The sequence below is a fragment of the Perca flavescens genome, chromosome 11, assembly GCF_004354835.1.
Source record: "Perca flavescens isolate YP-PL-M2 chromosome 11, PFLA_1.0, whole genome shotgun sequence".
In the NCBI taxonomy this organism is placed as follows: domain Eukaryota; kingdom Metazoa; phylum Chordata; class Actinopteri; order Perciformes; family Percidae; genus Perca; species Perca flavescens.
In genome coordinates this window covers 443,820-467,408 of record NC_041341.1, presented here as the reverse complement: position 1 = coordinate 467,408, position 23,589 = coordinate 443,820, and the positions used below count along the sequence as shown (strand labels likewise).

At 42.1% G+C, this 23,589-nt stretch overlaps 1 protein-coding gene across 1 annotated transcript in view; it reads right to left on the bottom strand.

Moving 5' to 3' along the window:
• Positions 1–23,589, bottom strand: part of LOC114564194 (titin-like) — a 380,077-nt gene that overhangs the window by 189,438 nt on the left and 167,050 nt on the right. The window contains 18 exon segments of the mRNA XM_028591428.1: positions 387–513; positions 1,143–1,280; positions 2,653–3,216; positions 3,336–3,352; positions 4,205–4,471; positions 4,621–4,887; positions 5,261–5,387; positions 5,640–5,779; positions 8,016–8,279; positions 8,711–8,984; positions 9,098–9,375; positions 11,039–11,165; positions 11,821–11,960; positions 12,789–13,058; positions 14,571–14,849; positions 14,989–15,384; positions 16,096–17,703; positions 18,489–18,533. Of these exon segments, the coding sequence (XP_028447229.1) occupies positions 387–513; positions 1,143–1,280; positions 2,653–3,216; positions 3,336–3,352; positions 4,205–4,471; positions 4,621–4,887; positions 5,261–5,387; positions 5,640–5,779; positions 8,016–8,279; positions 8,711–8,984; positions 9,098–9,375; positions 11,039–11,165; positions 11,821–11,960; positions 12,789–13,058; positions 14,571–14,849; positions 14,989–15,384; positions 16,096–17,703; positions 18,489–18,533 (5,328 nt within the window).

The window sequence follows — 23,589 nt, the reverse complement described above, 5'->3', positions numbered from 1 at the left end:
GCTGACGTTGGGTAACAGTTCAACCAGAACGTGTCTGGGTGAGAAGAACGTCTTGTCGTACCGTGTTTCGAGTTTCGAGTTCGTGAGGCTTCTCAATGAACTCCCTCTCTCTCGGTTTGATGAGATAACTCCTGCCTGACTCTCTGGTTCCTCTGGTGCCGAGCTGCTCCTTCTTAGCTTTACACTCCCGGCCCTTATTTCTGTTTCAGCAGGACTCGGAAATGTGAAACTAGTGAATGTGCAGTACTTAACTAGATGCTGGGTTTCACGTTTTACCAAAAATCTCAAGAGTTTGGTCACAGATTTTACGCTGACTACCAAACTGTGTGTGTGTGTGTGTGTGTGTGTGTGTGTGTGTGTGTGTGTGTGTGTGTGATTTCTGTCACCTTTGACCCTGAGCTGAGCCGAGGATTTGGCGTTCGCTGCCGAGAAGTCGACACTTCCGGCCATGTCCATTTTGCAGTTGAAGAGAATCAAAATGTGTCGGCTTCCCTCGTCCTTGATCTCCACATCCTGAGGACGAGTTAAAACAAACGATCCAAAATGTCTTCTTCCAGGCAAATCTTTGCCGAGCTCTCTATAATTCAGGCTACATTCACACCGCTACGTTTTGGTTTAAAAAGGAGTATCTTCTGCTACGTTTCCCCCTCTCATTCCCCCTGCTCTGGCTATTCCCCCTCTCATTCCCCCTGCTCTGGCTATTCCCCCTCTCATTCCCCCTGCTCTGGTGTTTCCCCCTCTCATTCCCCCTGCTCTGGCTATTCCCCCTCTCATTCCCCCTGCTCTGGTGTTTCCCCCTCTCATTCCCCCTGCTCTGGCTATCCCCCCTCTCATTCTCCCTGCTCTGGTGTTTCCCCCTCTCATTCCCCCTGCTCTGGCTATCCCCCTCTCATTCCCCCTGCTCTGGTGTTTCCCCCTCTCATTCCCCCTGCTCTGGCTACCCCCCCTCTCATTCCCCCTGCTCTGGTGTTTCCCCCTCTCATTCCCCCTGCTCTGGTGTTTCCCCCTCTCATTCCCCCTGCTCTGGCTATCCCCCCTCTCATTCCCCCCTCTCTAGGTGTAACTGTGTTTTTAGTCTATATATCCACATCCTTTCACTTCCTAATAACAACAGTGACATATTTGCGGGTGTGTAATCTTACAGCAGAAGGGTGGATCATCTCTCCCTTCAGTTTCCAGGTGGCGTGGAGGTCCTCCTCCGAAATCTCCGTCTCAAACTTGGCGGTCTCCGTCTCCGTGACCTCCACGCTGTACAGCGGGCGCACCACCTTGATGTCGCGCTCTGCGGAGGTTTAAAATGACGTTAGAGGAGAAAGCAAAACGGCTGACCGACATCTCTCAGGGAAACCACAGACACTCGAGTCAGGTGAAAACAGTCTGATGTCGTCGTACAGAGTGAGAGAGGCGATGAGTGGAGGACAAACAGCGGAGACGTGACGGGACATTTTGGACAGAAAAGCGGACGCTCTTATTCAGAGCGTCTTACAGTGTTTTTTGCAAAAGCAGAAAGACGATGAGTCACTCTTGACAATAACCCAACCCAAAAAAACATCTCTACACTGTCAACACACGCTCCATGAATGTCCCATAAAGCATTATAAGCGAGTTAGTTATGCCTCTAAAGACATTTAGGAATTCAGGCCGGTCTCGCTAGAAAGGATCGAGGTTTAAAATGTATTTCTTGTCAGCTGTTGCAAATGAGCTAAACGTGTGAAAGTGTTGGTGCTAGCAGTACTTTTTTAAAGTAGTTTACACATGTTTTAAAGGTCCCATGACATGCTGCTTTTTGGATGCTTTTATATAGACCTTACTGGTCCCCTAATACTGTATCTGAAGTATCTTTTATATAGACCTTAGTGGTCCCCTAATACTGTATCTGAAGTCTCTTTTATATAGACCTTAGTGGTCCCTAATACTGTATCTGAAGTCTCTTTTATATAGACCTTAGTGGTCCCCTAATACTGTATCTGAAGTCTCTTTTATATAGACCTTAGTGGTCCCTAATACTGTATCTGAAGTCTCTTTTATATAGACCTTAGTGGTCCCCTAATACTGTATCTGAAGTCTCTTTTATATAGACCTTAGTGGTCCCCTAATACTGTATCTGAAGTCTCTTTTATATAGACCTTAGTGGTCCCTAATACTGTATCTGAAGTCTCTTTTATATAGACCTTAGTGGTCCCCTAATACTGTATCTGAAGTCTCTTTTATATAGACCTTAGTGGTCCCCTAATACTGTATCTGAAGTCTCTTTTATATAGACCTTAGTGGTCCCCTAATACTGTATCTGAAGTCTCTTTTATTTAGACCTTAGTGGTCCCCTAATACTGTATCTGAAGTCTCTTTTATATAGACCTTAGTGGTCCCCTAATACTGTATCTGAAGTCATTTCTAGCCACTGGGGGACCATATGCAGGCTGGGGGAACTCATATTAATGTTAAAAAAAAACTCATGAAGTGACATTTTCATGCCATGGGACCTTATTTAATGTCGCCTGTCAAATATAAATATTCATAATGAACGAAATCCAAAAACCAGTTAGTAAAAAGTGTGAGGGTTATAACATGTATATATATAAAACCCTTTTATGAACATCTGAGTGAAGAGACATTTACAGATTCATGTCTCCGTTGTTTCTTCAGAGGTCATAAAGAGAGTTTCTTATAAACAGTTATAACGCAGATGTTCAGGGCTGGATTATGACAAGACGTCACAAACGTTACAAAACATTTACAGTACAGGAAGTAAAGATGGAGGATGGAGGATGGAGGATGGGATGGCCCGGAGGGTTTCGGGGGGGAACTGGAGGTGGGCGTGGCCTGATTCTGCTGTCCTGAGCGTGGTCTGGGGATGGCCCGGCAGGTATTACCTTCGATGTTCAAGTCGGCTGTGGTTCTGTCGGTGCCACAGTCGCAGGTGTACGCTCCCATGTTGCTCTTCGCCGCCTTCTTGATCAGCAGCGTGCGCTTCCTGCCGTCCGATTGGAGGAGAACATTCTTGGAGGCAAAGATTTCGTTACCGTCTTTGAACCAGCGGACGTCGGCGGCCGCCTTGCTCAGCTCGCAGGACAAAATCACCTCGTCTTTCTCGACGGCGGTGTAGTTCTGCAGCTTCGCCGTGAAGTACAGGTCGCCCTCTGCAAGGAGACACGCAACAACAACCAGCAGTGAGCAGTTACAGCAGAAGGGAAGCCATGGGGGGTCAGGGAACCAGGCCTAGAGGGGGTCAGGGAACCAGGCCCAGAGGGGGTCAGGGAACCAGGCCCAGAGAGAGTCAGCAAAACCAGCGCTGGAACAAGTATTCAGATCCTTTACTGCAGCTAAAGTACTAATACCACACTGTTCAGATACTCTGGTACAAGTTAAAGTACTAATACCACACTGTACAAATACTCTGGTACAAGTTAAAGTACTAATACCACACTGTTCAGATACTCTGGTACAAGTTAAAGTACTAATACCACACTGTTCAAATACTCTGGTACAAGTTAAAGTACTAATACCACACTGTACTCTGTTACAAGTTAAAGTACTGCAGTGCTAATGTTAGTAAAGTAAGTATCATCAGGAAAATGTAGTTAAAGTATTAAAACATTTTAGAAAGTGTAAAGGATCCAAACAGTTCTGTCTCTCCTTACTTTCTGTCTTTCTATCTTTCCCTGTTTGTTTTTCTTTATCTTTCTGTCTTTCTATCTTTCCCTGTTTGTTTTTCTTTATCTTTCTGTCTTTCTATCTTTCCCTGTTTGTTTTTCTGTCTCTTTCTGTCTTTCCTTCTTTCTCTTTCCTTCTTTCTGTCTCTTTCTGTCTTTCCTTAATTTCTCTTTCCTTCTGTCTCTTTCTGTCTTTCCTTCTTTCTGTCTTTCCCTCTTTGTCTTTCCTTTGTTCTTTCTTCCTTTCTGTCTTTCCTTCGTTCTGTTGGAACAGCTGGAACAGACAAATGTAGCGGAGTAACTAAAGTAACTAGTAACTAAAGCTGTAACAGATGAATGTAGTGGAGTAACTAAAGTAACTAGTAACTAAAGCTGGAACAGATGAATATAGCGGAGTAAAAAAGTCCAATATTTCTCTCTGAAATGTAGCGGAGTAGAAGTAGAAAGTGGCATGAAAAGAAAAGTACCTCAACATTTGGACTTAAATACAGTACTTAGAGTAAATACTTAGTTACATTCCACCGCTGGAATTCAGCCCTGGAAACCCTACTAACCGAGCACGGTGAGCATGGCCTCGGCGGTCTTGCCCGTGGCCTCCACTTTGATCATGGACGTGTCATCGATGGTGACCTCCTTGAGGGCCAGCGTGTGCACTTTCCCGTCCTCCGACATGTGCACCACCTTGCTGGGGTGCAGGCGCACGCCATTTCTGTACCACACCACCGGGATCTTTTCGTGAGAGAGTTCGACGCTGAACTCTGCGGTTTCACGTTCCTTCACTGTCACGTCTTTAATCGGCTTGATAAATTCAAGGCGAATACCTGACAAACACAAATTATAGACATACATTCATAGGGAATTAAATCTAGAGTTGGTAGATAAACACATACAGACATACACACACAATGTTTTGGGAGGAAAAGGTGGCGTACATATATATCCCAAAATGAACTGGATGGACTCCATTTACCTTTGATAATCAACTTCCCAGATGTCCGTTTATCTTCAGCCTCAAACATGTATTTGGCTTCGTCTTCATATCTGGCAGATTTTACAACGAGAGTGTGTCTCTTTCCCTCTGCCAGGAGTTCAAACTTATCGTCGTTTGACAACTCCTGAGATCCCTTCAACCAACGGAAGCTTTTGGGCTCTCTAGAAATGTCCACCTCAAACTTTGCCTCGTCCTTTTCGTACACATGCACGTCAGCCAGCGGTGTAATGAACGAGACGGGGTGCTCTGTTGGTTCAGACACATTCAGTTAATATCACGGCCGCTCAGGTAGGGCTCGGGAATAAGAGCTTTGGCTCCGTTGTGTTTGGGTAAGTTGATGAAAGTTTTGCCACATTGGGAAAAATTACCCAAAAGAAAGTTCTACATAACACAAAAGAAGGTTCTTTGTATGCAGAACGTAATAGCATTTACTACACTTTTCATGGAATATGAATCATTATTACATTTTATAAATTCCACATCATTTTCTGGTTATTTTTGATATTGCAGCACCCGACAAATTAAGACGACAACTTTGCAAAGAAACTGAAGAACGATAAGATTTAAAAGCAACAAGTGAACCCGTTTAAGGCATAGAAGTGAGGAAGTGAAAGCTCACCCTTCACTTTCAGGTTAGCGGAGCACTTGGCGTTGGCGGCGGTAAACGCCACCTCGCCTGTTAGAGGCACTTTGCAGTTGTACAAGACCAGAGTGTGTTTGGCGCCGTCCTCCACGATCTCAACATCCTGCAGACGACCGACAAGACTTCAGCATTTCAGTACAAAAAAACACAAGGACTCGACAGAAAACCAGAGCAAGGCCGCGCGTCAATTCACTTTCATTCTTCAGCTAACGACAAATGAAACATTTCTCAACCGTGAATGGTTTGAGATGTGACTCTTTTCTTAACAAAATCCACGTCTGGGTTTAATCAAAACGAAAGTGAATCGACCCGCGGGTAAGAGAATATCTGCTGAGGTGTTATTAAAGAGACATACGGCGGATGGACTGAGGACTTCTCCGTTCAGTCTCCATTGGCCGTGGACATCGTCCTCGCTCAGCTCGACTTCAAATCGAGCTGTCTCTCCGTCAAACACCTCGACGCCGTACGTCGGGCGGACCACCTTGATGTGGCGCGCTGAGGTTTAAGAGAGGGGACAAAACTCTTACTCAAGATATTAAGACATTGAAATATTCAAACAAACTTGACGTAAAGACACAAACACTTAGACAACAGACATATATACAGAAACCTCAACTGAAGGTGCTTTATAGAAACCTCCTTTAACGTGCAACCTTTTCATTGGACCATAAACAACCAATGGGCTCTCAATGTTGGCGTCAATGGGATCAAATAAGGGTCATTGATATTTTGTGCTTGTGGAAAACATTTTGTAGTTGTAGGGTTATTTTGTGCTTGTGCAAAAAGGTTTTGGAGCTGTAGAATTAAGTCCATTCATTTGGACACATTATTACTATAAATCAACGTGATATCATGACTTTACGTAAACATACACGCCACTCTTTCTTATCTGTACGCATTTTGAGCTATCCGCGTGTATGTCTACGCTGTATCAGAGAGACCGACAGTCTGCATCGTCACAGCATAAACATACACGCACCGTGCCGTGTTATCGCAAGGCAACGTGTTATCGCGAGGCTACGGTTGCATTTAGGAAACGTCACACGCGGGTTGCGTTTAGGAAAAGAAGAAATGCGGAACATGACAACGTCACACGCGGGACACGATCCCCGGTCTCCTGGGTGAAAGTCCTGTGTTTGACCCATCCTCCCCCCAGACCAATCTCCTTATGCGGCTATCCGGCCTTTCATACTACTCTCTACAGTATCAATTCACACGCATTTGCAAGGTAATGTAAGTCAATGGAGGCCAAACGGCATTGATAAACATGCCAAAAAGCAAGTATGCATCTTGATAATACACCAATAATGGCATACGAATAAGCGTGTCATACATACGCCACTTCATGAGGTCAGTCTGCATAAATGAACTTTTCTTTAGTCATTTGGTTCTATATGGACCTATTACATTAATAAGGTGCCACAGTTCTTTAAAATTTAGTTTCTTTAAAGAGGGATGGTTCTGTGATGGTAACTAACCATGAAAAAAGTATATTTAGGAGCACACAAAGTTACTAACAAAACCAGAACAGAACAAAAGACACACAAGTTACAAAGTAAGAACACTACAAGACAGGACTGATAGCTCTAAAATTAGGGTGATAATCAGGCTTAGATACATCAGAGCTTCCATGGAAATCTCTTACTCTTGTTGTATCCAAGGAAGGTTCAATTCAAAGGCAACTGGACTTGGTTAAAGGTGCAGTAGGTAAGACTTATAAATATAACTTTGTTATGCATATTTGCTGAAACTGACCCTATGTTCCAGCAGAACTACATGAAGCTGGTAATTAATGCTCCTCTGGCACCACCTACAGCCTGTAGTGCCATTTGCAAAAATCCACCGCTTCCTGTTCAGATGCACCAATCAGGGCCAGGGGAGGGGTGTCTAACTGCGCGTCAATCACTGCTCATGCACACGCATTGTGGGGGGAGGGGCTTAGGAGACCGTTTTGGGCTTTAGCGGAAAGGGGGGGACTGAGAAGTTGCTGATGTTCAATTTTTTTGGCTAAGTCCTGGATCTTCACAATCCTACCTACAGCACCTTTAAGGTTCTTGAAGACATTTAGTCTCTCATTCGAGAGACTTCTTCAGTTCTGACAATCATTAGTGATCCTGGCGGTTTAAAGACAGTCGTTATGGTCGTTGTGGACAACACGTCTTTAAGAAGTCTTAAAGAAGTCCATTTAGAAGAAGAAAGGACTGCACTTCTCAGAAGTTCAAACAAATCATGAAGGTGCTCTTTAGAAAGGAACACAAAAGGACAGGTCTGGTATTTGGATGGCTATTTCATATTGAAATGAAATTGGAGAAAAAAATGAAGCTGGGTACAAATGGATTGTTACCCAGCTCTATTTTTTATGTACTTACCATTTTAATAAGAAAAAGCCATCCAAATAAAGACTTTTTTTCACTTTTTGCAAGAAGAATGCCTTGGACTTGTCCATCTTTAACTTAAACAAGTTCCAGTTGCCTTTGGAATTTTTAATTTAACCTTCCTTGGACAGCTATGACCTGGAAGACTGAGAACCTTCACAGACAACTCTTGTAGTGTTTTTCAGGAGGGTGGAGATAAGAAAGAACACATACACGTGATGACTGAGATAATTAAGAGGTGAAAAAAGTGTTTCAGGTGCATAAAACTGCAACAAAACACAGCGATGGGGCTTGAGGTGCGATTAGATGAAGGGTGAAGCTAAAGATGTTCGTCAAGAAGGGGTCTGTGTTTTTACCTTCAATGTGAAGTGTCGCTGTTGTCTTGTCTGTTCCACAATCACATACATATTGTCCTTTGTTTTCGTCCCCAACTTTCTTGATGACGAGGGTTCTGCGTTTGCCCTCGGCCTTGATGGCCACCATCTTTGAGGTCTTGACCTCGGCCTCATCGTGGTACCACATAACATCGACGTCTTTGCTGAGCTCGCAATCAAGAACCACCCTGTCTTTCTCCACTGCAGTATAGTCCTGCAGCTTAACTGTGAAGTACGCATCTCCCTCTGGAATAGGGGATATTTTAGGGTGACTCTCCATGGCACAAACACAACACATTCAACATATATAAATGCCTCAAGACAAACACAGGACAAGACAGACAATATGCACAACATAGAGAAATAATTTCTTACGACACAGAACACAGAAAATAATGTCTTACAAATACAAAATGAGGTCTTTTGTGGACCTACAAAGACACAAATATGGACAAACTGACAAAGGTCTTTTTGTGGACCTACAAAGACACAAATATGGACAAAATGACAAAGGTCTTTTTGTGGACCTACAAAGACACAAATATGGACAAAATGACAAAGGTCTTTTGTGAACCTACAAAGACACAAACACGGACAAATTGTACAAATAGCTGTGGGGGAAGAAGAAAGACGGAAAACGAAGACAGTAAGAGGACAGGAGATTATTCTGGGTTTACCTATGACCGTCAGGTTGGCCATGGAAGGAATTCCTTTGGCCTCAGCCTTAATTTGACAAGTATCGTCGAGAGTCACTTCCTTTATTTCAAGCACATGCTTCTTTCCGTCCACATGAGTGACCACGGTTCTGCTCGGATGAATTTTAACGTCGTTCTTGTACCAAGTGACGGGGATGTTCTCATGAGAGAGCTCCAGCTCGAAACGAGCCGTTGTGCCTTCCTTCACAGTTTGGTCCTTTATCGGCGAGATAAATTTGAGCCTGATACCTATAATTGTATTAGTAAAGCATTTTCATATGAGTTAGTTTGAAAGAGGCGGCAACCAACTCAATGACTGGAGTCAGAATAATAATAACAGTTCTGCTAATTGTGTCCAGTAATGGCGACCCAGCACTTACCCTCCACTGTGAGTCTAGCTGTTGAAGTTTTTCCCAGAACCGCAATTGTATATTCGTCTTCGTCATCAAACTCACAACAGTTTATAATAAGCATGTGCTTCTTTCCATCATCGATGATGTCATACTTTTGGTCTGGGGTGATGACATCGTCGCCTCTATGCCACATGACCTTAGAGACATCCTTCGTGATGGTGCATTCAAACTTAGCCTGTTTCTTTTCAGGCACAGAAACGTCCTTCAGCGGGACAACAAAGTCCATTTCGATTTCTAGATTAAAAAGGTGACACAGGTACACAACATCAACAACACAACAACAAAACACAACAAAACAGTACAACGGTCTACAGCCAAGGCCAGTTTACATGTACACCCTGAGGAGTTCCTCATGGGTCTAAACCACACCATACCAAAAGGGATGTCAAGGGTATTTAAATGAAGACCCAATTGCATTCTTTACCTTGCACAGCAGCTGGATTCTCGCAATATCACATATCACAGTAAAATCCATCTTGTCTGGCTCTGACCTAATGCGTTTGTGTCTGAACTATCAGCTAACTAAGCCAATTAGCGTCCGGTGAGGAGCTGCTGGCAGCTATGGGCGTGGTTTAGGTGTGTGATGGCAACTTCAATGGCGGACATGATAGACGGATGGTTCATCCAATCACTTGCCAGCTATTTTTTGAAAGTGCCTGCCCTTTTGCAAACAGTTTCCAATGATAACGTCTCAAATGGTTCTGTGTGAACAATCCATCTGGTGCATCAGGTTATGACAGTCTACCATGGATCTATCATAATAACTGGATAGCGGATCCCAAAAGGGCGCCAGTTTGGGATAAATAAAGTCCATCTATCTGTCTTATCAATGGAGTTTCTTGCCAAAAAAGTTGCCTAATCTTCTGGGTTTCCTTCCGCCATGCGTGGTCTGGTGAATCTGCGCAGTAGTGTTTCTCCCGCAGGCCCGGAGACTTTACATTGTAGTGACAATGTCACAGGTTTTTAAATCGCTTTTCTCGGTTCAAGGGAAGTTTTTCAAATATAAAAAAGTCCATGGATTAAAAATTCATAATAGAAAGAGTCATAAGCAACCTTGTTTGCAGTTGGAGGTGTCCTATCAACTCTTATACAGACGTCTCTTTTACAATGGTAGCACGTGAGTAAAATGGGCCACAGGGTTTTTTTTCGTTGCAATCCTGCGAGCGGTCACTGGAAAACATTGGCTGCTAGGCTGGGAGCTGTTCCTCCTGTATCCTACAGAAAACCTATTGGAGACATCTTCAGGTTGTGCAGGGCATCTTTGGAGAATGGCGTTGAAGGACTCCATTTGTTGAAGGCTAAAGTGCTGTCATCAAGGAACACAGTCTTGCTGGTAACAAGGGATCTTCATGAAACATTCACCAAAAGTTTTGTCAACGGTAAAGGACCAGTCCATCATCTTCTCCGGTTCGCATCTTTGCTAAATCTAAAGTGATTTCATATCTGGTTCATGATTTCATATCCATAGCTGGTGTAACTAATAAACTGGCCACTGTGCATAGATTTAACATAAAACATTTAACCACAGACTGTACAAATATGGAAGACTTACAGTGAACATACTACACACACAATGTAGAATCTGACAGAACAACAGACAGGTTTCCATTGGACAGACAGACAAACAGATAGAACAAACACTGGACACCATTTTGACTATTTGAAATAGTTGGGATCCTTGGGTCCTTGTCTTCCTCGGCTGCATGAAGTCTCAAAGAATGGCGGAAATAATGAATGTGACTCAATACCCCTATTAAATAAAGATCTAAGGTCCACGCTCACTTGCCATAAAGCTTTATTTTATTGCCAGCGGACCTTACGCCTTTATTTTTACAGCTAAAATCAACAATAACGGTACATTGTAGTTCCGATCCCGGATACCAGGAGTTCTTCTTACCTTTGACATTGAGCATTGCGCTGGTTATGGCGTTCAGAGCCTGGTAGGACACTTCTCCGGCCTGATCCAGCTGGCAGTTTTTCAGAGTGAGTCTACGCACCCCACGCTCCATTTGGATGTCGCACATCTGGAGAATACATTACAGTGTGTTAATATATAAAAAGTAGTGAACACGAACATGGAAAAGTAGAAATACATGCATTAGGATTAGGGCTGTCAATCGATTCAAATATTTAATCGCAATTAATTGCATGATTGTCCATAATTAACTCGCAAATTAATCTGTTCTAAATGTACTTTAAAAGGGATTTTTAAAGGGAAGTTTTTAATGCTGAAGTGGTTTTTGAGACTGGACGTACTCCTGGGGTAACTCAGTTCACATGGACAGTACATGCAGGTAACTAGTCTTGTGGAGAGAACCATCTGCAAGTCTTAATATTTCCACCTAAAAATGTTGGTATTTTCGAAAAAGTTGTAATATTTCCTGGAAATAGTCTCAATATATATACAAAAAGTCTTAGGGACGAGTGCAATAACTAGTACTTTTAGTGTGTATATTTCTTTCTATAACTGATTGTATTGTTTTACTATTTATTTCTTGTCTTTTTAGATTAAGATTTGTTTACTGGGTGAACTGCTGCTAAGAATTTTGTACAATGACAAAAAATCTTCTGATTCTGATTCTATGGAGAAAGGTCTCGCAATGCAATTCTAACTCATTGTTGACAGCCCTCGTTAAGAATCATGTGACATTCTACAAAAACAAGTTGATCGAGTCGTACCGGGGATCTGGTCAAAACCTCTCCTTTGAGCTTCCATTCTCCAGGAACGTCATCCTCAGAGATCTCCGTCTCAAACTTGGCTTCTTCCTTCTCAACCACTTCAACGCTGGCCAGGGGCTTCAGGATCTCGGCCTCCCGTTCTGAGAAAGAAGTTGTGTTAGTACTCATAAATACAAATACAAATGGCAGGTAAAGTATTTAAAGGTCCCATATTGTGAAAAGTGAGATTTTCTTGTCTTTTTTCATTATAAAGTAGGTCAGGGTGCTTTATTTATACTGTAATGTAAGTATCAAAACGCTCAATCCACAGAGAAATGCACACAGCCTTTATTGAGAAACTGTGCCTTTAAATGAGCCATCAGGACTTCCATACGGTTGTGATGCCACAACTATACTATATATTGGTAGAAAGTAATGCTACAGTCATTCCCCAGCTACAAAGACAGTGCAGAGATGCTGAGAGAACAGATGTGAAAGACCCGGAAACACTGACCAATCAGAGCAGTCTGGGCTTTTACAGTAGGAGGGCTTAAAGAGACAGACGCTAAAACTGAGCATTTCAGACTAAGGGTGAATACAGGTATATTCAGACAGTATGAGTAAAAAAAAATAGTTTTTTGCATTAATTAACATTAAAGCATGTAGAATAAACCTCACACAAGGTAGGGGGGTCTTGTGTGAGGTTTATCGAATGTTTATGACGCACTGGATGACATATGTGATAGATGTACAGTACGCTTATGTTTTATGCATGTTTACTGTTTGTTAATTGTGTGTTTATGTGCGATGCGTCGCCATTTTTGTTTTCTCTACCGCCCCAGACGAATTTCTCCTATAGGAGACAGGAGACATTTATCTTAAACATGTTTTAATAGGAACCCAAAACACAATTATGAACCTGAAAATGAGCATAATATGGGACCTTTAAGGGACTAAGGTTAAAATGAAGGTAAGTAGGGTAGAAAAACCTCCTAGTGTTAACTTGGCGGTGTAGACACGTCCTTCCACCTCCATGGCATATTCTGCTACGTCATCAGGCTGACAGTTCTTGATGGTGAGCGTCAGCTCCTTTCCGTCCTTCTTGATCTCAACCTTGTCAGAAGGAGTGACCTCAGTCTCTCCTTTGAGCCACTTCCAGTTGGGAGTATCCTTGAAGAGCTCGCATTTAAATGTAGCGGCTGCCTTCGGTTTCACATGCTGGTCTCTCAGTGGTTTCACAATCCAGTCTTTGATTATTTCTGTTGGAGATGAACATTACTGAATCAGCATCCATCATACCACTAAAGACACAACATGCCCCATTAATATACAAATTTTTTAACTAAAATGTAGTCTAAACCACAGCAGATGAGCTAAAAATTGTGAAAAATGTACATCCCAGTTTCTCAATGTCTAGGGTGATAGCTTTAAATATCTTGTTTTGTAAGTCAAAAACCCAAAGATGTTCAGTTTATTATGATATGAAACAGAAAAAAACCACAGCATTTTCTGTTATTTTTGCATGAAAAAATCACTTTAATGATTAATCGATTATCAAAATAGTTGGCCATTGTTTTTTTTGTCGATCGACAAATCAATTAGTCCACTAATCGTTGTAGCTCTAGTTTAGTGAGACAATTTCAAGGTTCTTCTTAATCTGTGATTGCAGTGGCAAGGCATGAGGACATTTAGTGGCATCTAGTTTTGAACTGGACATCGGGATGTATAATGTTCAGAACAACTAAAATATATTGTCATGTCATCAGCGTATAATGAAATGATTATTTCTACGCTGATGACATGACAATATATTTCAATTGTACTGAACAACATTATACATCCACGAATGCCATTCCTGCCCTAATCTATCCCAGTACACAATCCTTAAAAAACAACAGTTAATGTATGTTACTGCGTCTCGGAATATGTTCAATCAATGCATTTCTCATGAACGGATTTGTATGAGTTAGCAGGAAAATGTTTGCACACCAATTTGTATGATATCCTATGAAATAGGCAAACAGAGCTCCGTGAGATGTTGCCATATCAACGGCAGTTGGTAGTTGAGTTTACCCGACAAAAGATAACTTTGACCCGGGTACAGGGGACCACAAGCTCCAAAAAGTGACCTTCATGAGGCAACGACATTTAAGTTTAGGAAAAAGATCGGGGTTTGGATTAAAACACTCTGGAGGAATGAACACGCATTTCCTGATTGAAAGTCTTTTGTTTTCCCAAGGGAAGGGAACTTTGCTCCCTGGCTTGAAAGCCAGTTTGTTTTAGTACAAATACTTTGTTAATGGATATTTGGATGGATAATATTAATGGGGTGTCTAACTGTTTTGGGCTTTAGCGGAAAGGGGGGAGGGACTGAGAAGTTTTCGATGTTCAAATTTTTTGGCTAAATCCTGGATTTTCACCATCCTACCTACTGCACCTTTAAGTAGAAATCTATACTTCGTTGTTTATATTTCTGGAAACCTTTACTACATTTCCCAAATAAAATGTATACTTTTACCCTGATACATTTCCTCTAAGCATCTTCGTTACTCGTTTGCAAGAAATATTTTTGTATGTTGGAGTGAAGGATTCTTCCCCACAAGAAAATCAAAATTCTGTTTCTGTTTTTGTCTTTGTTAATGTCAGACTTTGAATTTGATGTTTAAGAAGTTGTGGAATACCTAATTATCAATATAAGGAAGACACTTTTACTTCTAATAATTAAGTACATTTAATTTCAACAACCTGATTCAATATCCTCTTTTGCTTACCAATGATTTTTACACTTGTCGTAGTCTTTACATCCTCCTGATTGGACACTTCGCATGTGTAGACACCAGTGTCCTCCTCAGTGGAGTTCTGGATGGTCACAGCGTGCTGCATACCAATGATATTGATCTGAACCTTGCCGGCCTTTTTCTTCAGGACTTCACCATTCCTCTTCCATATCACATCTCTTTCTTTGTTCAACTCACAGGTCATATACAGAGGCTGACCCTTCATAGCTGAAGTCTCTGGCTCTAGCTCTTTGATCCATTTCACAGGGAGCTCTGTGGGAAGATTAAAAAGGCAATGAGCAATTTGACATTGGTGTTTAACGTTTAAATAGGACCATGAGAGACTTCTGGTCTTCATGACACCAAGTATCTTTGGTGTTATTTTTAAGGCAGAAAAAAAAGATATAAATACCTTCAACAATGAGCTTGGCTGTGCATGATATTTCCTTGCCGGCATTCTTGGCGATACAGGTGTATTCACCAGTGTCGGACAACTGGACATCAATAATGTTCAACTTGCGATCTTTGCCGTCAGAAGTGAACTTGTGCTTGGGGCTCTCGCGTAGGTTACTGTCGCCTTTCATCCATGTTGTGATGGCGGTGGAAGGCGAGACCTCACACTCAAACACTGCAGAGGAGCCGATAGACTCGGCTTCCTGCAACACAATGTCCTGAATCTTCTTAATGAACTTCAGAGGTACGGCTTTGAGTTTGAATCCTCCGAAAGGTTCCTCTGGTGGTGTGGGGCCTCTTCCACCGGGCTTCAGGCCGCGGCCCCGGCCTTCTCCAGGGGACGGGGTCTGCTTGGCTGAAAGACAAATTAAATGACAAATTGCCGTTTGAATTTCAAGAAGGATTCAGTGGCATAGCGATACAGGATGTAGAACTTAACAGGGTTTTCTCACTGAGAATTCATGGCAACACACTTACGTTTCAGCCCTCTGCCTCTACCTCTTCCTGCTTCTTCTGATGGTTGTCCCTCTGTTCAGAAAAACATCAAATGAATTTGCTGCACACACTGTAATCACATGTCAATGTATTCATAAACATGCCAGTGCTGGGAGGTATGTAATGTCCACTCGAATGGATAGGGGATATGATAGTGATGGTAAATAAATGAAATTGAAACAAAGGCAGACAAAACAATGATGAATAATGTAAAATTGCTTTACAGCGATGTGGCATTTGAACCATGATGAGATGGAATAACGAAGAGAAATGTAAAGATGAAGAACACACGTTGGACTGACGGGAATTACTTGATATTGAAATGGAAGACACACAAATGACATAACAGACATGACAGAATGAATGAAATAATATAAAGAGACAGTTTGACAAACAGAATGATAATTAACATAAACACAGGAAGAGAGATGGCAAAAATCGCGTCATGATGAGGTAAAGCCGATTTAGATGGAGGCATGATGGTGGTAATGGGTAGAGATTATTTAGGGCATGAAGGAAGGGTTTTTTTCTCGGCCATCACCCAACGAGTTGGGGGCCGCCGCCTTCTCACCTCTCCTGGGCCCCCCTGGAACTTCCAGGGCACCTTCCTCTCCTTCGCCCTCCCAGTCTTCGGAGCCGTAACTCTCCCGCGGAACCAGCTCCCAGCCCCAGGCCTCTTCTTCCTCCTGCTCAACGTCTTCCTCCTCTTCGAATATCTCCTCCTCCGGCTGGGTGGCGACCTTCTTCATCTGCACAGCTCCAGGAGAGACTTCCTTAGCCAGGGGAAGTTTCCCTTTACCAGGCGTTACCGGTTCTGCAACCTTCTCCTCAGGTGACAGCTTCTTTGGAGCCTTTTTGAGAGTCACAGCTTCAATAGAGTCTTTTGGTGAGACTGGTTTAGTAATCCTTTTGAGTTTGTCAACACTTGGCGTCTTCTCAACAGGGACTGTCTCTGCAACTTTAGGAGATGGAGTCTTTTTCAACTCAACCTTCTTGAGTTGCTCCAAAGGCTTTAGAGCCACTTCTTTCTCCTCTTTCACTTTAGGTGTGACTCCCTTCTTCACCTGCAAAGCTTTGGGCTCCTCAGGAACCTTTTCAGGTTTCTTAACAGAAGGAGACACTGTCTTCTCTGCAGGAATTGGCTCTACCGCTGTTGGCTTCTCCGGCTTCTTCTCTGGAGCTTCTGGGACCTCTGGTTTCTTCGGTCTAGCCTCTGGCTCTCGTTCTTTTGGTTTTTCATCTGGACTTGTGCGACGCCGTTGCAGGTCATCGATTGGCTTCTTCTCTTTCTCCTCTGCTGGTTTCTTCTCCGGCTCTGCAGCCTCTTTGGAAGGTCTGGAGAAGGGCTTAAGCTTGACACTCTCTATCTCTTGTTCCTGTGTTGGGATTTTCTTCACCTTGGTGGGCACTTTGACCTCCTCAGGCTCTTTCGCGGGAGTTTTCTTTTTATCTACAGGCTTTGGCATCTTTGCTGCTGGCTCCTTTACCTCAGGAGGAGGTTTCTCAGGTATCTTTGGAGGTTCTTTGGTTTCCACCTCTTTGGGGATCCTGTCTAGCTTCTGGAAAGGCACAGTGTCCCGGTCTGGCCTATCCTTCTTGTCTTTCTCTGGTTCCTCAGCTGGTTTAACAGGCTTTTCAAATGGTTTTAGTTTGACTGCCTCTGGTTCAACTTCATCTGAGGGCAGTTGTTTCACTTTCTTCAAGGCTGCACTAGGCGGGGCGGGTTCCCCTTCCTTTGGTGCTTTGGGAGCTTTCTTCAGAGAAATCTTATCTTCTGGTTTCTCATCTTTGGGAATGGGTTTCTGGCGGGCCCATGCATCTTTAGGAGCTTCTTTCTTTTCCTCTTCTTTAGGCTTCACAGTTTCTGGCTTTTTCACCACATCTGCTTTCTCTCGGGGTTTCCTTTCCTCCGCAGGTCTCCTGTTGGCGACGGACATCTCGATAGCATCTTCCCTATGCACCAACTCCTCAACATTGAAGATCGTAGTCTTGGTGACCTTCTGAGGTTTCTCCTCTTCTTCAGCGTCTTTAGGAGGAACCGAAGGAATCTTCTTCAGTTTGATAATCTCCTGCTCCTCTTCCACTTCCTTTACGATTCTGGTTGTCTTCCTTAAAGTGGGAATCTCAAACGTCCCTTCCTCTTCGGTCTGAATTTTACCTTTTTTGTGCAGAAGTATTTCTGAGGTAACAAAGGTTTGACATTACTTATGACACTTAACTTGACACCACAATTTGTACAAACACACAGACAAGAAAAGACAACTTCCACAGGTTACAACAGAAAAATATTTAGTATATTTTCACGCCATAATCCAATTCTGGATAGTTCATTGGCTGCCTGACTGGGGTAGGTGTGCCATATCTGTCACAGGGCTCAAAGCGAAAATCAAACAGTGGGGTGGGGTTTAGTCTGGGGACATGTGTCGATGGAAAAAGGCTCTATGAGAAGATCAGCATTTCCTGAGCTAATTGACGTTTCTTCCTATCAAGTTTATGTTACGTTATGTCTGTGTTTTCAATGTATACTGTCGACCGAGTGACAAAGGAAAGGATCGGGCAGGTCGAAAGCAGAGGGCTTGCTGACGAAGCAGCATGCCGGGGGGAGAGCAGCGGAAGGCCACAAACCCATTTTACCTTTTATTCTCACGGCGTAGCAGTTAGCTCCTAGTATAAAATGTGCGAGCGCAACCCAGCTCTGTTGTAAAACCTAGACAAAACGAGAACAAGCTGTTCCAGGGTGGGTTATGCAGTGATAATATACATTTTAAATAATTTATTTTAAATTGTAATAACTCAGTCAGAGCTAATTATTGGCCCTGCTTCTTTTTGAAACGCAAGCATGAACCTAGTGTAGCTCTTAAATTTTGGGGAGCTGTAACAGAATCAGGAGGTGAACCTTTATAGCCGCTGAAAGTTGCTGTGTGCTGTACTGTATGTAAAGTGAGGAGTAATCGGTGCTCCTACCTTTCTTGACTCCTCCCGGTGCTTGTACAGGACCCTTGGTTTCATCTAATACAGAAGTATAGTTCAGAAAGTTGTTAATTAGGCCACTTAATCAGTCATGAACAGTGAGAACACCTGTGAGAATTAGTCATCAAGCACATTCAGAAATAGTAAATTCTCTAATACAGAATGTGGATGACACGTGATAAAGTTGTGACTGAATTGCAAAGTAGTGCAATATCACATGATTTAGTTGGATGACAAGAAATTGTGTCATACATAAAGACAAAGAGGTAAATGGAAGTTAAGTTGTGTCCAAGGACGTGCATGCTTTTGTTGGATGATTCAAGAAAAAACAAACAGGACACACAACATGACAAGACATGAACACCACGGCGAAGGATTGTACTGCTGCTAACGGTCATATGGACCAGGATAAAACAGACTGACAAACCAATCAACAACAACAGTGGAAACACTCAAGTGGGGGGGGGGTGTAGAGTTAACATTTTCAGTGATGAAATAAGATGAGAAAAAGATGGAAAGAACTAAAAAACTTCCAACAAAGAGGATGTTTCAATCTCAAGTTCTTCAAAAACCTTTACCTGTCTCAGGAGCTATGGTTTCTACCACGATTGGTTTTTCTTCTTCCACAACCTTCTTGGTTGGTTCTTCAGCCTTAACGGCAGGCTTTGGCTTGGTCACTTCAAGTATGAAAAAAGAGGTAATTGAAGTATTGTAAAGTTTCTCCAAAACACATTGTTTTTCTAAAAATGAACAAGCTTCTGGTATGATTTTTTTTTTGTCTGGATACCTGGCTTTGTTTCTTCTTGTGGAGTGATTTTTTTCTCCAACTTCTTGGTTTGGTCAGTGACTTCAGGCCTTTTAGCAGCTTCTTGAACTTTTACAGCAGGCTGCAGTTTGCTCTCTTCAAATACAAGGTATACAGGGCATTGAGCAGCAAGCTCTCCACAAACACGACAATCTAGATCTTAGAGCTTGTCACCAAAAAGAAGCAAAGTTCATGCTGTTCTATCTTGTTTTCTTTCCATATACTTCAGAATAAAGTTTCAAAAATTCATGAAAAGTGACATTCTTTTACGAATGCCTTCTGAAAACCCTCACACAGGAACATACAGACAAACACAAGAACACATTTAAAAGAGAAGTTGTTACCTTCTTGAGGAGCAGCTGGTTTTACCAGTGCTTCTTTGACTTGTGGTGGAGACTCCTTGTCCTTCACAGGAACTTGGAAATGAAATTATACGACAATCAGAACCTCACTAAGACTGATGGGGTGAGCACTGAACCATGCAAAGACAACACAAAAACACAACAAAGAGAACAAAGAAGATCCACCATGGAAACATTCAAAGTTGAATTTCCACAGATCTAACCTCATCTGTGGAAAACACTTTCTCTCAATGCACAAAGGTACAGTGTGACATAACGGACACAACAAACAGAATTAGAAAACAAATGATGAGAAAAACTGCGGTGGTTTAGAGAAGAAACCAAGAGAGGCTGTCTCAGTCGACAGCAGGATGGTTCGTCACAATAAGCAAGAGGACAGTTTGTGCCCAAACAAAATGGGTGATATGACATGATATCCTCCTGCAATGATCACGACAAAGAGGTATGAAGCAAATAAATCCTTAAGAGGGTGATAACGAGGTGGTGCACAGCGATGTTTGGTGCTCAGATCAAAAACACGTGCTCGGTGACACATAACATTTTTCCTTCTATACCTCTGGAAGATTCTTGAAGGGCGACATGTTCTTTCCCTTCTGGTTGCAAAGACAAAGCTCTGGTTTCAACGATGGACTGAAGCTCATGGGCTTCTTTATCCTTTCTGGTTATGGTTTCAACTTCCTGAGGAGGGATGTATTGGACGTCTGCTTTCAGACAAGACTGCTCGACTTGTGATTCCAATTTCCTGGTGGCACCTTCTCCATACTCTGGAGAGTCCGTAGTCTTTTCCTGAACCATCTTTGGTTTGATTTTACCTGTTACTGAGGGCTGTCTGACTCTGAGCTCATGCAAAGGCATCACATCAATATCAGCTTTTGATTCTGTCGTAGCAGGTTTGTATTTTTCAGAAATCTTTGCTTCATCAACTGTCTCTTGATACATTCCCTCAGATTTTTTCTCGGGTATAACTAACTGACCTTGTTGTATTTGTTCTTGTCCAATGGCTTTTATCTCTGGTTTTACTTTATCATGAAACTCTTTTATGATTTTGTCATTTCCTATCATTGTTTCTGTCTCAATTTTCTTGGGTTTAGCCAATTTCAGTTGCCTTTCCAGCGCATCTTGCTCTTTTGGTGTTGCCTCTGTTAGCCCTTCAACTTGTTCCTGTCTTATTTTCATTCCCTCGACAGAAGAAACTTTGGCAGCTTGGTCCCCAACAGTGACTGTTTTTGGCCTTCCTTCTTCATCCTTAAAGTCTTGTTCAGCTGACATACTAGTAGACATACTAATGTCCTCTTTTGTTGTGATTGTGCCTTTAAGAATTTCTCTTTTAGTCTGTTCTTCTGGTCCGTCAAATGTTCTAAGTGATTCTTTAGATGTCACCTGAGTTGCAGGCGTTGATGCAACTTTTCTTTCAATGTGTTCTAGCTTTATTTTTGTTCCTTCAGTAGGACTGACTGTTGCTATTTTATCTTTAACTGTGACTATCTTTGACTGAATTTCTTTTATTGTAACATCGGATTTATCACTTTCACGCATAGTCTCTCCTACAGCTTCTCCAATTCTTGAGTATTTGTCTGAAGTACCTTGGCCTTGCTGTAATACTTTAGCGGTCAACTTTTCTCTGGTTGTTTCAACTGGAGTCACTTTGGTAGTTTTGTCACCAAGTATTTCAATCTTCGACTTGCTTACTTTCCCTTCTGTTTGATCTAACTTCTCTCTGTTATCGATTGTGGATTTGTCTTTCTTTAAAGAAACATCTTCTGACTTGGACGCCTCCAATTTGTATGCCTCAGTTTTTCCTGATGTAATGTCCCGTACTAGATCGTCAGGGGAAATATACTTTTTTGGAGTGTCTAATATAATATCTTGTTCTCTCACAATCAATGGTTTTTCATATGCAACATCCATTACAGGTGTCCTTGAAGCTTTTCTTTCTATTTGTTCCAGCTTTGGTTCTACATTAGAAGAAACGCTAAGAAAGTGGTTCTTAACTGCTTCGGTTTTAGACTGAATTCCTTCAACTGTAACCTGTCCTTGGTCTTTTAGGGGATCTGGTTTCTTTGTACGATCATATTTAACTTCTTCATCTCTGGGTGAATGGTCTCTAACAACTACTGTTTTAGCATCTTCTCCTACCAATGTCTCTTGAGTCTTTTGGTGAGAAACAGCTGAAGCTTCTGCCTTTTGTTGAGTTTGTTTCTGTTTTGTCATTGCATCGTCAACAAATGCCATTTTGTCTGTTTTAAATTGACTTGTGACTTCTTTTAACTGTGTATCTTTATCTGTAATCTCTTGTCTTTCAGCTAAAACTTCCACCCTCTCCTTGTGGGACTCTGGACTTTGTGAATGTCTTGAAAGAGAAACCTTTCCGGATTCATAAACATCCTCTTTCCTTGATGCAATGTCTTTTACAAGCTTGTCAGGTATAATTAGTCTTTGGAGGATTTCTGATTTAACATCTCCTTCTGTCACTATCAGAGATCTTTCAGATGCAACCTCCATCACAGGTGCAACTGAAATGGTTCTTTCAACTTGTTCCTGTTTTGTTTCCGTTAGTTCAAATGGAGTAACGCTACCGTAATCATCTCTAACTGTAACGGTCTTGGACTGCACTTCTTCAAGGGGAATTCTTGTAACTTTGTCCAACTTCTGTCCTTCCTGTTTTAGGGATTTCTTTGTCTGAGTGTCTTTTATCCCTGTGTCTGTCACAAGAGTCTTTATTTCAGTTTGCTTTTGTCTGGTTTTTATCCCTCCAGCTTGAAGAACTTTGGTGGTTTTATCAATTGCTGTAGGTTTTTCTGGAGCTGCTTGCTCCACCAAAGACTGTTGATATGTTACTTCTGGTTTGGATGCAACTGAGGCCTTTCTTTCTATTTGTTCCTGTCTTTCAGGTAATTTGTCTATAAAGGGAGAAACCTTCTCTGTTTGATCTTGAACTAGGTTTACTTTTGACATAACTTGTTCAACTGTAATGTTGTCCGTGTCCCTTAAAGACTCCTTTGTCTTTAGAGAAGCGTCATCTGACTTATAAATGTTCTCTTTTCCTGATGTAATATCTCTTACTAGCTCGTCAGGTACGATGTACCTTTGGAGAGTGTCTGATTTTACATTTCCTTCTGTCACTATCAGAGATCTTTCAGATGCAACCTCCATCACAGGTGCCAATGAAAACTTTATTTCAACTAGTTCCTGTTTTGTTTCTGTGACTTCAAATGGAGTAACGCTACCATATTCATTTTTTACTACGACTGTCTTGGACTGCACTTCTTCAAAGGAAGGTTTTGTACTTTTGCCTCTTTTTGAGAGGCTTTTCTCTTTTAGGGCTTTCTTTGTCTGGACATCTTCAATTGTAAACTTCTGCCCTTCTGTTTTGGTTTCTTCTTTCTTTTGTGAAATGTGTGCCGACTCATATGTCGCCTTGGCTTCACCTGTCATCTTGTGAGGTTTTTGGGAAATGTCATCTCTTACTTCCATCTCCGGTATAATAACTTCTGCCTTTGTTTCAGTTTTTTCCTGCCTTGTTTTCTCCTCTTCAAGAGGAGCACATTTGTCTGTTTTGTCTCTCTTTGTTTCTCCTTTTGACTGAATTCCTTCAACAATCTTTGCTGTTTTCTCTTCTCTCATGGTCAGTGATATTTCTTTCTCTGGATGAATGGTTTCAAATTGACTGATATCCCCCTTTCCTGTCTCTCTGTCCTTGAAAGTTCTTTCACTTCCAGCATATTTTTCTGGAGAATCAGACTTTGCATTGGTTACTTTTGGCTCAGTTGCCTCCGAGGCCGACCTGCCAATTTGTTCCTGTCTTTTTAGGGTCTTCTTTTCGACGGGAGCCACTTCGTCTGTTTTAATTTTAACTGGGACTAACTTGGACCTGATTCCTTCAACAGCAATCTCTCTTTCTTCTCTCAAAGAAAGGTCTTTGACCACA